The 15,554-nt window shown below is 47.5% G+C and overlaps 1 protein-coding gene across 4 annotated transcripts in view; it reads left to right on the plus strand.

Moving 5' to 3' along the window:
* The window catches only part of B3GALNT2 (beta-1,3-N-acetylgalactosaminyltransferase 2), a 54,098-nt gene that overhangs the window by 33,245 nt on the left and 5,299 nt on the right, over nt 1-15,554 (plus strand). For all 4 annotated transcript variants that reach the window (XM_053913424.2, XM_053913423.2, XM_053913422.2 and 1 more), the window contains 3 exons: nt 7,307-7,417; nt 10,100-10,178; nt 13,094-13,277. In XM_053913424.2, the coding sequence (XP_053769399.1) occupies nt 7,307-7,417; nt 10,100-10,178; nt 13,094-13,277 (374 nt within the window). The remainder of the gene's footprint in view (nt 1-7,306; nt 7,418-10,099; nt 10,179-13,093; nt 13,278-15,554) is intronic.

The raw sequence follows: 15,554 nt of genomic DNA on the forward strand, positions 1-15,554 counted from the left end.
AAGTCTGTCAGGGCGCAGTTGAATGTGGGTGTCTGTGGGTGTGGTTGAACCCCTGCTCCGCTGCTCTGCTGCTCGGTGCCTCTGTGACCTGGGCACACCACTTAACTCACTGTCTGTCTCCTCTGTAGACGGAGGTGCTGCCCAACCCAGGTCAGAGGGTAACTGTAGGGACTGAGTGATGCTATGCATGTAGAACACGTAGAATGTGCCGCCCCGTGGTAGGCACTAAGGACACGCGTGTGTGCCGTCCTTATTTCTGCTGCACTCATCTGGGTTGGGGCATCCTGGGCGTCAGGAGCAGTGCTTCTCCACCTGGGGCACGTGCCCCCGGGGGGACATTTAGCCTTGTCTGGAGACGCTCAGTTGTTCCAGCTGCGTGTGGAGAGGTGCTGGCAGGTGGAGGGTGCAGGTCGGGCCGCAGCCAAACAGCCCGCAGTGCGCAGGACGGCCCCTCGCATCGATAGTGCCCAGCTTGGGAAACTGCTTAAGAGGGAGGAGTCACAATAGGGACAAAGAGGAAGAAAATAAACTTTAATACATCAGGCTAATCACAGTTTTAGAGTCTCTTCCATTCTTTTAGAAAAAGAACTACAAATTTTGGTAGGTCCACAAAAACTATTCCTTTCCCTTATGGTGTTCTTATTCTTAGGTAGTACATGCTGAAGTATTTAAATGTGACACGTCACGGTATCTGCATTTTACTGAAGGGATTGCACAGCAGAAAAGTCTGTGTGTGTGTCGACAGATGAAGCAGACGTGAACACACGGTAACAGTCGGTGAACCCAGGCACTCTTTGATGCCTTGTGATCTTTATTTCGCTTTCAGCTAAATCAACTTTTCATTACTTATTACTTCTGAGTAACAGTTTCTTTCAAACACTTGTAGTTATTTAACAGTGGCTATACTGGGGTTGGGGGGCAGGATTGTGGATGATTTTCGTTTTCTTTTTGTGTATCTATTTCTAAGTGTTCCATAATAAATATATATTCCTTTTATTTAAAAGAAAAATAAACTTAAAAATAATAAATATTCTTTTACACACAATCCTATTTTTGTTGCAACCATGTCTAATTTACATTTCTGCTGCCTCAAGCCTAATGAGGCTCGTTAGCACAGAAAACTGGCAGAGCAGAGTGGTGTGCCTGCCTGTCACCAACAGACAGTGACAGGAGGAAGCGTATCGTCGCTGCATTTGAGGGGGGCGAGAGGCTGTGTTCCTTCGTCCCTCCACACTTCCTGTCCACCGGAAGCACGTGTCAGCGGTGCAGCCTGCCAAGTAAGCAGACCTCCTGTAACGTTCTCACCACGTGATTCACCGAAGCATAAACCTCAGTGGGGGGCCGCAGATTTAAATGGAGACCGCTGTGTGTTTCTCTTAAAGTATCTATTTCTCTAATTTCATATCTTCCTCAGGAGTGCGGTTGAAGCCTGAAACTAATTTCAATAAAAAGGCTATTTTCATTCACCTGAGTCACTAGAGACAGTATTGTTGATATTGTGGGTACTTACACATTTTTTTTTTAATCAAAGTCAGAATTTATAGATGTAGTCATTTCTCCAATCCACCAGAAGTGGTAACAGTTACAGACACAAAACGACCGTGTGTTCAAGCTATTCTGTTGGTTTCAATGACAAATAAGAAATAGGACACAAAAGAATTAACGTCATGCGAAAGAGGTCGCAGATAGTTTGCTTAGGACAGCTTTGATGCGTGCGATAATTTACGAGGTCTCATTTTTCCAGCTGTACCAGGCTGTTCTTCCTGACTTTTAGCAGGGGCACACCATAAACAAGTCATTTCCCATCTGCAGAGACTCCTGGCGTTATGACTCCTTTGCATCAGAGAGTAGAAAGTGGGCCTGGGAGCGTGGAACGCAGTGGTGACCTCGCCGTGGAGCAGGTGCGGGGAGGGAGGAGTGGGAGCTGCTCCCTTCCTAGGAACAACACAACTGCGTGGGCGTGTGAGTCCAGTGAGTAAACCAGGGTCATCTGCGGGCCGCTGAGTGCGGGCGATTGCCCAGCGCAGGCAGCGGGTTGGATGCATCCGGACCCCGTGCAGCAGGGCCCCTGGGAAAAGCAGGTCGCACACCAACTTTCAGTGGAGTGGGCAGGGCAGAGGTTTCCTTGTTCGACACCACATTTTCCAGAGTTATAGTTTCAAAGCAAAGCATTTTTATTTGGTCGTTAGAGCTGTACTTGTTGGTCTGGTTCATTTGAAATGGCAGTCACTAAGGTTCCAAGTGACCTCTTCCCTTCCCCCGGTGGGTCAGCTTTCTCTCGGCTTAAATAACGTTCATCCTCTTGGTTCAGCCACATCCGGCTCAGTCCTTCTTTATGATGTACTTCGTTAGCTCCCCTTTTACTTTCCTCTTACATATTAATCGTTAGGATTTGATATAAAGCCTTCTCTCTTCCTCATTGTTTTAAGGCAGTTTCATCCATTACCACCTGTTCACAAATGGGGCTGTTAAACTTACAGCCCAGATCTCTCTCATGAACGCCCCACACTCGTCAGCCGCCTGCTGAACTTCTCTACCTGAGTGTCCCGTGGGCGTCCTGATGGTGCTGCTGTCCGCGTCGCTCCGTCCTGGTCTCCCGGGTTTTCGGTCGTGGGTAACAGACCTCCTTTTCCTCGGGCACCCAAACCGGAATCATGGGGTTTGTCCTCAGCTCTCAAGTCTGAGCACCACCAGATTCTGTCAGCTCTTTCTCCTGAACACATTCGCTCTCCGTCCTTCCAAACTGTGACTGGTGAAGCTTTGGAAGAAAGTGAAGTGTACCAAAGGCAAGCAGTCATGGTTGCTGGGGCGAAGCCATGGTGAGCCCACGGCGGCCTCCCACGGCCAAGGACCAAGGACATAGCTCTCAGGTGCTGACCCTGGCCTTCCAGTTAGTTCACTCAGAGACGGTCAGGTGCTCACTGAATGGTGTTACATGAAGTCCCACGTCAGCATATAAACCAGGATGTCAGTTCATCCGTCCTCAGTGGTGCCGCAAGAATGTTTCAAACACGATGCCAGACGATTTTTGTCAGATCAGCAAAAAATACATTTTTGGTGTGCCACAGAATTTTTGTAATGAGTTTATGTGTGCCATGAGACGCAAAGGGGAGAAAATAATTGTATTAGAGTGGCTTAAAAGTTCGTGGCTGCTGGTTGGGGCATCGAGTTTTACTGCAGACGTGGGAGCAGGGTGTGTCAGCTCCTTCGGGCAGGGAAGTGTGACCCGAATGCTCCGCATCTTCCAGGGACCGCGTCCTTCTCCCCTTGCTCACAGCTACGGTGCTGACATTTCCCGCAGTGCCCGTCGTAATACGTTGCCTAAGGTATTGATCTCACTAATTAAGCTTTAATCTTAGAGCTCTTCCCAGTTATTAGGAACATTGTTTTCTTCAGTGTGAGGAAGGCAGTAGTTCAGCTCGGAGGGCAGTCTTTTCCTCTCTTACTGAGCTACGGTTGACATGAAACTGTTTCAGGTGCACAGTATGGTGGCTCCGGGTTCCCTCTGGTGGTGGTAGCGCTGCGTGCTGCTGAGCAGAGAAACAGCGCCGTATCGCTCATCCTCACCCCTGGGAGGGGGTACCATTTGTCGATTTTAAAGGTTAGGAAGGGATGAGACAAGGTGTGTCCACAGGACCTGCCCTGAGGAGCCCTAGGACTCCCCCAAATGCATCAGGTGTGTCCCAGAGAGTGACGGTTAGGGCACGTTAGCTGACTGTAAGGTCCCAGGCTGCCTGAGGAACACTGACTCTTTTAGTGTTTTTATCTGTTCTAGTAAAGAAGTTTTACTGCTTAAAAAAACTTACAAACCACTGGTCTCACTTAATTGACAAATTCTATTTTGTGTTGTAGCCTCATAATGCTTGCTAAATGAGATATTTCAGTAAAGTACTTATCTCTTAATTTTACCACATGACGTTTTAGACCATTACAACTATAGCTCTTATCTCATGCCCTACACCAGAATTAATCATCGATTTTGAATTCAACATTTAAGTACACATTTTTCTTAGAGAGAGAGAGAGAGAGAGAAACATCAATTTCTGCTGTCTGCTTATTTACACATTTATTCTGTGTGCTGCTTATGAGTCCGGCCACTCCAGGTGCTGGGCATGTAGTGGTCGGTAAGCTGGCCAGGTCCCTGCTGTCCAGTGGGAGCGGTTAGGCTGACAATAGAAAGGTAAACAGGAAACAGAGTGCGAAGCGGGATCCAGAACGTCTTACAGGACTTCTGGTCAAGATGGAGGTATAGGTAGATACGCTTCGCCTCCTCCGGCAACCATAGGAAGAATTACAACCAGATCTCAAAACAACACCTGGAACCATCAGAAAATCGAGCTGTGTGGAAGTCTGACCTCCAAGGATTTAAAGAAGCCACATTCATCCAGATGGGTAGGAGGGGCGGAGGCACGAAGACAGGCAGGGGAGAGCAGAGAGACGCAGTGTGGCACCGAGAGGCAGTGGCAGAATAGACGGTCCCACGTTCATTCACACGTGGTAGATAAGATGCTTTGAGAGTGAGCAATCCCAGCCTCAGGCCAGACCGCACAGGACTGGGAAGATAAGTCCCCATAAGTTCTGGCTGTAAAACCCAGTGGGGGTTGGGGTGGCAGAAGAAACTGCCGGGTTTTCAGGAGATTTGGCTTAAAGGGCCTGCAGGGACTTAAAAGGTACACAAACCCACCCACTCTGGGACTCACCACCAGGGCAACTTCTGGAAGGGAGCCAGTCGCATCCAGGAAGTGGGTAAAGTTACTAGAAATGGGGCAAGTGCACTGTCCCCTCTTCCAGCCCTCCCCTGCCCGCCACAGAACCACAAAGAGGTGAATTGGGTTGCCCTGCTCCAGCGATTACCTAAGGCTCTGCCCCACACAATTATAGGTGCCTTTTCTACAATAGGCCACGCTACTAAGACAGTGAGTCAAAGCAGCTCTACCTAATACACAGAAACAAGCACAGGGAGGCTGCCAAATTGAGGAGACAAAGAAATATGGCCCAAACGAAAGAACAGAACAAAACCCCAGAAAAAGAACTAAACAAAACAGAGGTAACCAACCTGTCAGATGCAGAGTTCAAACACGGGTGATCAGGACGCTCACAGAACAATGTAAAGGAGGAAGTGAAGTTACAGTAAGTGAAATAAAGAAGCATCTACAGGGAACCAACAGTGCGGGGGAGGAAGCTGGGATTCAAATCAACGATTTGGAACTAAAGGAAGAAATAAGCATTCAACCAGAACAGCAAGAAGAAAGAATAATTTAAAAAAACAAAAACAAGGATAGCATAAGGAGCCTCTGGGACATCTCCAAACGTACCAACATCCAGATCGTAGGGGTGCCAGAAGGAGAAGAGGAAGAGCAAGAAATTAAAACTTACTTGAAAAAATAACAAAAGAGAACTTCCCTAATTTGGCAAAGGAAATAGACATTCAAGTCCAGGAAGCACAGAGGGTCCCAAACAAGTTGGACCCAAAAAGGACCCCACCAAGACACATCATCATTAAAATTCCCAAGGTTAAAGATAGAGAGTCTGAAAAGCAGAGAGTTACTTACAAAGGAGTTCCCATAAGACTGTCAGCTGATTTGGTACGTCAGGCACCTACATACCAAAAGAAACTTTGCAGGCAAGAAGGGAATGGCAAGATGTATTCAAAGTGATGAAAAGCAAGGACCTACAACCTGGATGACTCTACCCAGCAAAGCTATCATTTAGATGGAAGGGCAGATAAAGTGCTTCCCAGACAAGGTGAAGCTAAAGGAGTTCATCATCACCAGGCCATTATTATGGAATGTTAAAAAGGGGCTTGTTTAAGAAAAAGAAGATCAAAACTATGAACATTAAAATGGCAACAAATTTCACAACTATCAACTGAATCTAAAAAAACTAAGCAAATAAGCAGAACAGGAACAGAATCACAGAAATGGAGGTCACATGGAGGGTTACTGGAGGGAAGGGGGAGAATTCGGGAGAAGGTACAGGGGTTAAGAAGCATTACTGGTAGGTACAAAATAGACCGGGGAGGTTAAGAATAGTATAGGAAATGAAGAAGCCAAAGAACTTATACTCACGAACCATGGACATGAACTAAGGGGGGCATTGCTGGAGGGAAGGGCAGTACTGGCCACAGGGTGGCAAAGGGGAAACATTTGGGGTAACTGTAATAGCATAATTGATAAAATATATTTTAACGAAGAGAAAGGTTGGTGTGCTGGAGAGGGACTGGGCCCTGGCCGCCTGCGTTGCCTCTGTGGGGAAAGCCTCCCTCAGGACGGGGTGTGAGTTCACCTGAGCAGAGCTGGAGAGCCGGCCAGCCCAGATCCTCCAAATGGAAACCACAGGGAAATCAGAAGAGAGTAGAGTTTAAACGTATATCTAACCTTGGGGGAGGGGAGCATAACTTCCTACACTCAGAATTTAATAGTAATAATCACAAAGGTAAAGCTTGTCAGATTAGACAAGATAAAACTATGGCACTTTGAATTTAAAAAAAAAACCTAAATGGCACATAATTCTGAAGAATATTTTTAGCATATAAAATACATACAAGATTATCTGTTAAAAGCTCACATAGGTTAATAAGGGAAATATACAATTCAGGAGCTAAGTGGCAAAGCAGCGTGACAAAGCAACGCCCAGAAAAGACTGTAATTCACACACATCACCGGAAATCCAAGGACACAATTAAGTGGGGATGGCTGCTTTGATGTGACAAGTCAGCGTAAGCTTCTTTTCTTTTGCAATACCCCATACTGGGAAGAGGACAGGGCAGCTGGCATTTTCCTAAATTGCTGATGACCCTTTAATGTAGTTGGCTTTTGAAAAGCAGTTTGACACTGCGTTCAAAAATCGTATAAAAGACTACATCTGTTTCTTATCCCAGTGACTTCACTTCTGAAAATTTATTTTAAATAAATTATTGGGGGAAAATAAACCTTAACACCAGTACATGGCTCACATGATTTTAGTAGATCCTTGGAAGCACCCAGTGTCCGACGGTGGGGCGGTGTTTGAAACGCGGGTGAAAAAGTAGGGCTGTGACCGCTCGTTGCTTGAGGAAGTGCCGTGACTTAGGGGGAAATAGCAGACAGCGTGCGCAGAGTTGTCCGTATACCCTTTTTCATTGTTTTTTAGATGTGTATTTGAAAAACTAGACTCAAGGGTATATACCAAAATGTTAACAATGGCACGTTAGTTGCGGGATAAAAATTTTAACCCATGTGTCTTCAGAAAAAAAAAGTTTTTCCTTTAAAATTAAGACCAAAATGACAGCAATAAAGAAATGACCGACTTCTCATCTTTCGCACAGAGCTTTGAAGGCACAATCGTGTGGGAGAGCCAGGACCTCCAGGGCCTCGTGTCCAGGAACCTCCACACGGTGGCCGTAAATGACGGAGGGGGCGTTCTCAGGGTCCTCACGGTAAGTCGCTCTCGTTTTGTTTAAGGTGGTTCGGCGTGCTGCGGCATCTCCCACACATAAAAGTGTTTCTCAGTTTGCTTTCACACAGCCCAGACAGTGTGGAATGATCTGGTGTGTTTAGGACACATAGTAACAAACATGTCGTGAGTCACCGTAGTAAAGATTAAAACCTCAAATGTTCCGTGACGTTGTAACTCGACTGTTTGTAAGTACAGGGTGGGGCAAAAGTAGGTTTCCAGTTGTGAGTACATGAATACAGAATTTATTCTTGTATTATTTATTAACTGCTGTAGTATTTTCCATACGAACAACTGTCAGCCCACTTTTGCCCCACCTCTGGAGTTTTGCCTGAAGACCAGGTCATTGAGGAAGAGTGATGCTTTCTTTCTCAGTAGCGGTCAACATCAAGAACACTTGCTCGCTTAGTAAAACCCAGAACGTCCACCGTCTCTCCTTGACGCAGGATGCTGGTTAAAACGCCACTTAAAATGCAGCAGAGGAACTCGCAGAGGAACCCGGCAGAGGGCAGGTGGACACGGGGCAGGGCGGGGCGGGGCAGAGCAGAGCCGTCCTTTCTGCACGCTGGCTCGGCTCCGTGCTGGTGGCCAGGGCTGCTTCATGCCCGGGACACGTTTCCTATTGAATACTGTAGATGAAAGTGTTGGAAATAATACGGAGTTTTCCCTGTCATTGATTTGCTGGAATTTCTGTCTTATTTTTCATTTATTCAAATTTGCTTCAAATTTAAAACAGCTTGACAGGTAAATCTCTCAGAGTAAACGAATGTGGAGTAATAAAGAACATGGATAACAGTATTGGTAACTGAGTAAGAAAGTGTAATTTGGATTATAATACTCGTGCTTTAATAAAAGTTCATTAAACAGCACGGGGTAGAGGGGCGGAGGTGGAGACAAACTTAAAAGGAAGAACTCCAGGGAGGTGGTGTTTGTGGTGCAGACAGTCTCTTGTTCTCCGTGATGCTCTGATGTAATGATTGGAAAAGCACTTGCGTCTCAAACCACAAATGAGTACATTTTCATTAAACACTAACCTTATTCATGTGGATTAACTCCCGGCTTTGAAGTGAATACCACGTGGCAGGTTGCTGCCCGTTCAGAAAACATGCACCGCACACTGCTGTGAGCCAGGCGCGGAGGTGGCAGGTGCGGGCACGGGGGCCCGTGGCGGAACCGTGCTCCCCTGGGGGAGAGGGACGTTCCACGGTGGCCACAGATGCCTGTGTCACTACAGACCTCGCCTTGTGGGCCGGGGCTGGGGTTTCGTCCTTTCCTATGAAAAGTCCTTTGTTCAGGATGGAATGTTTCATGGAGTTTAATTATATTTTCTGTCTTATTTTCAAGTCAAGTATCTCTAGTATCTTGCCTCCTTTTCTATTTATGAAACTTAAAAATGTCCAAAACGTGCCAGAACGCTGTAGTAGTGAGCTGGCCGTACAAAAGGAAATCAGAGTACATCTGAGTCGAGAACTGGGTTCAGGTGTAAAGACTCAAGTGATCTATTTTGGGGGTGGATATAGTGGGGATCTGTATGTAGCTCAACCTACCTAGACAAAGTCAGGGAACTTGGTTGCTGACTGTAGCCAACCCCGTGTGCAAACACAGATTTCCCTCATAAACGCGTAGAGCTGGAAGTCCTCTGAAGTCTTGCTCCCTTGCCAGCAAGTGATAATATCGGAAAATTTTAAAAACCAAAACAAAAGCCAAGTTGTGACTTTTTAGATAGAAGTTAATAAACAGAAAGTACTATCAAGTTCTAAATAAGCCAAAACAACGTAGCGTATGCAATAAATAAAGAGCGTACAACCTTTCGTGGAATTGCGTAGCTGGACTCTATAGCATTCACTTGCTATTTCGTCCACATTCAGCTACAAACCGCGTTTCATAGTAAATGACAAGTTACGACAGTCACGTCAGGACACTGTCTCTCTAGTGGCTGTAGAACATTGCTTTGTCCAGTACAGCGCCGCTGAAAGATCCATCCGGAGCGGAGGAGCCGGGCAGGAGCCCCGGAAGGTGAGTGTGCAGAAGAGGTGCTGTGAGAGCACTGCAGCAGCTGGAGCCCCCTCGGCCCCTGTGGTGTGTGTGCCGTGGCTGCGCCACACGCAGCGGCGTCACAGCGCTCTGAGCAAGGGCACTGCGTGAATCCCTCGAAGTGACAGAGCACCCGTGCTGAGAGGCAGCCGGATTGTGGCTGCCTGTCAGTGCCGGAGTCTGCGCGCCTCGCCAGCATCAGCAGCCGTGCTGAGAGGCCCTGTTCTCCGCACAGACTGTGCCTGGATGTGTTCAGACTTGTGGGAACGTTCACTCTCCAAGAAATGAAAATGATAATTTTTTTTAAGTGATGAGGTTACAGTGCAAAATAAAACTGGATTTTGTAGCAAGCTCAAGAATATCCGATTGTGTAAGCTGGGGTTCTGACCACTGTGTGGACCACTGCACACACCTGATGTGTGATTTGCAACTAGGTGACAGAACCAGGAGGGTACTGATGTCCCCCGATGGCGCAGGCCTAGTGTGCTCGCAACGTGGGTGGATTGCGCCGCTGTGTGTCCACGTTATGAATTCTGCCTGTCAGTTTTAAGTGGAAGAAGTGTGTGTGTGTGTGTGTGTGCACACGCACGTGTGTGTGTGATGGAACATCGAGCATTCTTCTTTCTTTCAGGCTGCGGAGGGTGCGTTGCCTCACGAATTCATGGAAGGTGTGGAGGGAGTTGCAGGTGGTTTTATTTATACTATTCAGGGTAAGTTGGCTGGTTGAAAGCTGAAAAGCATACTGAATCTCATGTACCTGGTCTCACTCTATACTTGGACATAAAAGGTGATCTATTTTTTGTCATTAAAAAACAGCTTTATTGGTGTGCTACTCTCAACCACACAGTTTATCCTCTTAGAGGGTTAATTCAGTGCGGTTAGTGCACTGAGTTCTGCCCCAGCTGCACTGATTCCAGATCACTGCCAGCAGCCCCGGAAGAACCTGGGGCCCATCAGTCGTGCTCATCCTGCCTCCCCTCCAGCCCCGACCGCCACGCACCTGCTCTCAGACCTTAAATCCACAGATTCGTTTCTGGGTGCCCTGTTCTGTTGATCTCTGCGTCTGTCTCTACCCCGCAACTACAGTCTCGGTTGTGTTGCTGTGTAGTATATTTGAAATCAGGAAGCGTGGGTCCTCCAGCCCTGTTCTTTTTCCAGATTGCTTAGGCTATTCTGGGTCCCTTGCATTTCCATATGAATTTTAGGATCAGCTTGTCAGCTTCTGCAAAAAAGCCAGCTGGGATTTTGAAAGCGGTTGTGTTCAGTGTGTAGATAGATTATTTTGGGGGAGCACTGACATCGTAACATGAAGTATCTGATCCGTGAACACGAGGTGTCTTTCCATTTATTCAGGTCTTACTCTATTCTTTCAGTTATGCTTCGTGATGTTCAGAATACAAGTCATGCACTTCTCTTGTTACATTTATTCTTCAATGCTAATTTTTGATGCTATTGTAAGTGGACTTGTTTAAAATTATATTTCCAGATTGTTCGTTGATGATGTATGCAGTTGATCTGTGTATATCAATTTTGTACACGGCAACATTGCTGACCTCATTTATTAGTAATTTTAGGCTGCCTTAGGAAGATGCTTTTCCAAGCAAGAGGGAAATAACTCAGGTTTGAAGCTAAAGGAATTAAAGTGAATTGGTTATCTTCTCACGTATTGAATACATCTGGAAATCAGAGTGGAAAACTTTTGTTCAATCTGAGGGTCAAAGGGCCATTCAGTAGAATCACACAGCACACAGATTCTTAAATTTGGGGTGGCATTAGCCCTACCGGGAGTGGCAGAGGTGAAGTCTTCAGGGCTGGAGCTCCGGTGTTGGTGTTTCAGCAGGCTCCCTAGATGGGTCTCGCTGACACCTCCAGACCCCGAGAGACTGTGAACCACCTTAGGATTCTTTTAAGCAGCACCTGGACCGATCACCAGGATGTGAACAGGCACCAGCGCATTCCTTCATCCTCACATCTCTCGGGTAGATGCAGGACAGACCAGAATGTGCGATTCGTTCATCGAAAAGGCCTGTATTTAGTTTCTTCCCTCATCTTGTCACCATTTTCCGTAACTGCAGGCCTATAACGTTTTCCCTTTCAGTGTTGCATTGAATGCGTTTACCCTGACTTCTAAATTGAGGTGAAAGGGTGTTACAGTAGCGTGTAAGAGTTGAAAGGCCCCCAGGGTTATTTAGGCTGGTGTTTCTCAGAGGTAGTCAGAGGAACAGGGAGGCACAGGTTAAAAATGCGGCTCAGTTGATTAGAGCATCGTCCCAATACACCGGGGTTGAGGGTTTGATCCCCAGTCAGGGCACACACTGGAAGCCATCAGTGAGTGCATAAATAAGTGGAACAACAAGTCCGTGTTTCTCTCACCCTCCCACCATCTAAAATCAATACTTTTTTTTTTAATTTAAAAAATGCAGATTGCTGGGTCCCACCCCAGACCTGCAGTATCTTTGGGCTTGGGGCCTGGAGATACGTCTTCCTGAAAGCATTCCTGAGAACCAGCCCTCCTTGTAGGGGCAAAAACACTGAGGCCCCGAGACTTGGGCTTGCTCAGCGTCTCACGGAGTGGCAGAGACAGGGCTCAAATACTAGGTCTTCCGACTCTCGTTCCTCGGTCTCTCCACTCGCAGTTACACGGTGGAGCGCTATATTACTTTTTAGCTTCCTTTCCCCACACCTCAGTCACTCCCCCTTTTTTCCCCAGAAGTTTTCTCTTAATCTGAGACATTTGAGAAAATCCTGCCCTAGAGCTGCCTTAATTATACCCGCAGGGTCTGAATACACTCCCTGCACACTCGTAGCAAATGGTGTGTTAATGTGTGAGGTGGTAGATCGTGTTTTAAGCACTTTAGTGGCCATTTTTACTATGAACAATAAATACACCAAAAATAGGGATTGCTATAAGAAATGGCCATGTACCTATTGCTCAGAATTAGCAATGCGTACCTTTTGTCATAGTTGCTTTTTCAAAGAAAGCAAGCGTTACTGGTACAACTGCAGCCCCGCCTTTCCCGTTGTCCCCACCACTCCTCCCCCCTGCCTGGAGAGAGGGCTGCTGTCCTCCCGTCCTTCCTTTCCTGCTGTCCACTGCAGCGCACAGGCACGTGTCTTTAAAGCCGTGCTTTGCTGAGAACATTTTGTAATGCTGTCTGTGTCACACTGCGTGTGTCAATTAGCCGCACGTCTTTCTCACTCGGCGTTGTTTCTCAACGCCATTCCCCTTCACGTGCGAGACCAAGTCGCAGTTTCAGCTGCCGCGCTCCCTGTGTGAACACACCAGTTTGGTCATTCTCCTTTGAGTGGGCATTCAGGTGGGTCCGTTCTCTCACTGTACAAGCAGGGCTGCAACGACTGTCCTTGGGATCACATAAACCAGCGTCCCCAGGGGGCTGACGAGTCGTGCAGCCTGCGTATCCTCAGCCTGTCTGGGTCCTGCTGGGCGGCCCTCCAAAGCAAGGGTGTCCGTCTCTCCTGATGGTTCCCATTTCCCCACCTCCAAGTGCCTCCCGGCCGTATTCCTGTTAGCTGACCTTGGGAGCAGAGTTTTAGCGAGTGCGTGTTCTGGGTCCTCTGTTTGCAAATAGTATTTTTCTCCAGCTCTCGACTTCTCCTTTTGTAGAAGGTGATGCTCTCTTACAAAACCTTCATTCTCGCCCTCAAAGACGTATTGATCATATACGTAATCTCCACGAGGAAGATGCCTTACTCAGGGAGGAAAGCAGCGTCAACGATGACATCATTTTTGTGGATGTCGTCGACACTTACCGAAACGTTCCTGCAAAGCTGTTGAACTTCTACAAATGGTAGGTGGTAAAACTGCTGAGCAGATAGATTTTGTTTTATGTTCTTTTGATGGAGAAACAATTTATCAAACCATCAAACCACTGATATTTGTAGGAAACAAACTAACCTAAGACCCCCGAACACCTGACATTCGGCCTTGTGTGACCCGGTTCTCTGTGACGACAGGTCTGATGAGCGCCGCTCCTCCCTTCCTTCGGTTGGCAGAGCCGTCATGGGGGTGAAGGGAGCCATCAGAGCAGACGGGCAAGCGTAGCTGCCACTTGGAGTCATTGCCACGGTTGGCTCGGGGCAGCCTTAGGTGAACGTCAGTGAGTTTGAGCGGCCCGTTTCCATGCCCACTCACCTCAGTCCCCAGTTGTAGCCGCTCGCACCCAGGTCTGGTCCGACTTCTGTTCAGCTGAACATCCACGTTACATTTCCATTCCCGGCTTGCCCATTTAAAAGTTACTTGTCCTAATTCCAAACTTTTATGTGAAATGAAATCCACCAGCCCTCAGAGTCTGACATATTTTTAACTTCCAGAGCCTCCAGTATTTCTTGGGTCTTAGTTGTAATTCCTACCTTTATAATAATAATAGCAACAGCAGTAGTCATGGCCGTACCACCCTGAACACGCCCAACCTCGTGTGGTCTTGGAAGCTAAGCAGGGTCGGCCCGGTTAGTGCGTGGGTGGGAGACCGATAGTGGTAACTGTGAGACATGCAGGTGTCGGTACCGAGTTGCCCCAGGCCCCGTAGTTTGCTGCGGAGCCCTGGTGTTGTCCGCCCTGATGGAGGACCGAAACCTCCCACCTGCGTCTCTGTCTGGACTGTATCTATTACGTGCATTCACGTCTTTGTCTTTTCTTCTTTTCTCTTTCTGTATTTTATTTAATCTTTATTTTACTACAGTACTTTTTAGTCTCCTTATACGCTCTCCCCCCAGAAATCACCACACTGATGTCCGTGTCCATGAGTGCTTTTTCCTTTTTGCTCAATCCTTCCCGACAGTCGCCCCCACTAGCTGTCATCCTGTTCTCTCTGAGTCTCCCCATTTTCCTTATTAGTTCTCTTTTTAGGGCTGAATAGTATTCCATTATGTAAACGTACTGTCTCTTCCTTTAAAACTTCATCAGCGAGCATGTTTCTCGGTGAGCCCCGCTCTGTCCCTTCTTCTCTGGGCCCTGGGCAGAGTGGGGAACTATCAGTCACTGCGGGTGGGGTGCCCTGGTCCTGGGGGCCAGCGGTCTGGTCAGGTATGGAACATGACGTTTCACAGCGAGGGCAAGTTAATACAATTTTGGAGTCATCCTGTGGGCAGAGGACAGATACAGATACGACCTGGAAGTTTTTGGGTGTGTCCGGAATACCAGGATTGAGTTTGGACCTTCTTGCAGCTCAAGCCCACTAGTGGGCCTTCCTTCCTGCTGTAAGTGGGGCCAAGGCAGGGATGTGAAGAGGTACAGAGTGGGAATGGAGGTCCAGGAAATGGGAAATCAGTGCAGTGGAGTTCTAGCACTTTCCATAGGGGCAGACTCCCACTTGTGGAAGTTCGAGTTAGCTAGATACTACCTTCAAATTAAGTTTTATCTCCTCCCCTCCTCACATGTCTCTGAGACCTTGGCCTCCCCCCTTAGTGTCTGTTGCTGCTGTTTTGGGCCATCATCTCCACCTGGGTGGCCACAGTGACCTCCTAACACCTGTCCTCTGGGACCTGCTTCCCCAGAGCCCGCTCCACGTGTCTACCCGCCACTCCGTAACTGAGATCCTCATTATTCAGTCATCTTTACTCAGTTGAATCACCGCTGACCTCACAAGCAAACAACTGTTATGTGTGCTTCGTGCTGGCATTACGAAAGGAAGATGCCAATTTTGTCTCTAGTTGCCCTTATAGACATTTTTTATGTCTAGATAAATGAAGTCACCCTCCTGTGCCTCCCAAAAGGTCACTGATCATAGATTAATTGCTGGAAGTCGTTTCCAAGGGAATTGTGTACCAGTGTTATAACTCATTTTTTTAATCATACAATGTAAGGTGAATAGTAGCATAGCATTGCTGCTTGTCCGACAGTGTTCTGTGAGGGACCAGGCGTGACGCCAGTCCCCTCGTCCTGGGCCTAAAAAACATGAGGGTCCAATGTTCAGTAGATTCTGCGGCTCGACCCGAGCGGCATCTGCGAAGCAGTTGTTGGACCATAGGGTCCAGGGAAGCCAGAAGCTTTCAGCTGCGTTCTCTCTCCTCTGCGCCTTTCCGCGTCGGTGTGCACTCTTATGTTCACGCCTGTGTGCACGCCTGTG

The sequence above is a fragment of the Desmodus rotundus genome, chromosome 10 (assembly GCF_022682495.2).
Source record: "Desmodus rotundus isolate HL8 chromosome 10, HLdesRot8A.1, whole genome shotgun sequence".
In the NCBI taxonomy this organism is placed as follows: Eukaryota; Metazoa; Chordata; class Mammalia; order Chiroptera; family Phyllostomidae; genus Desmodus; species Desmodus rotundus.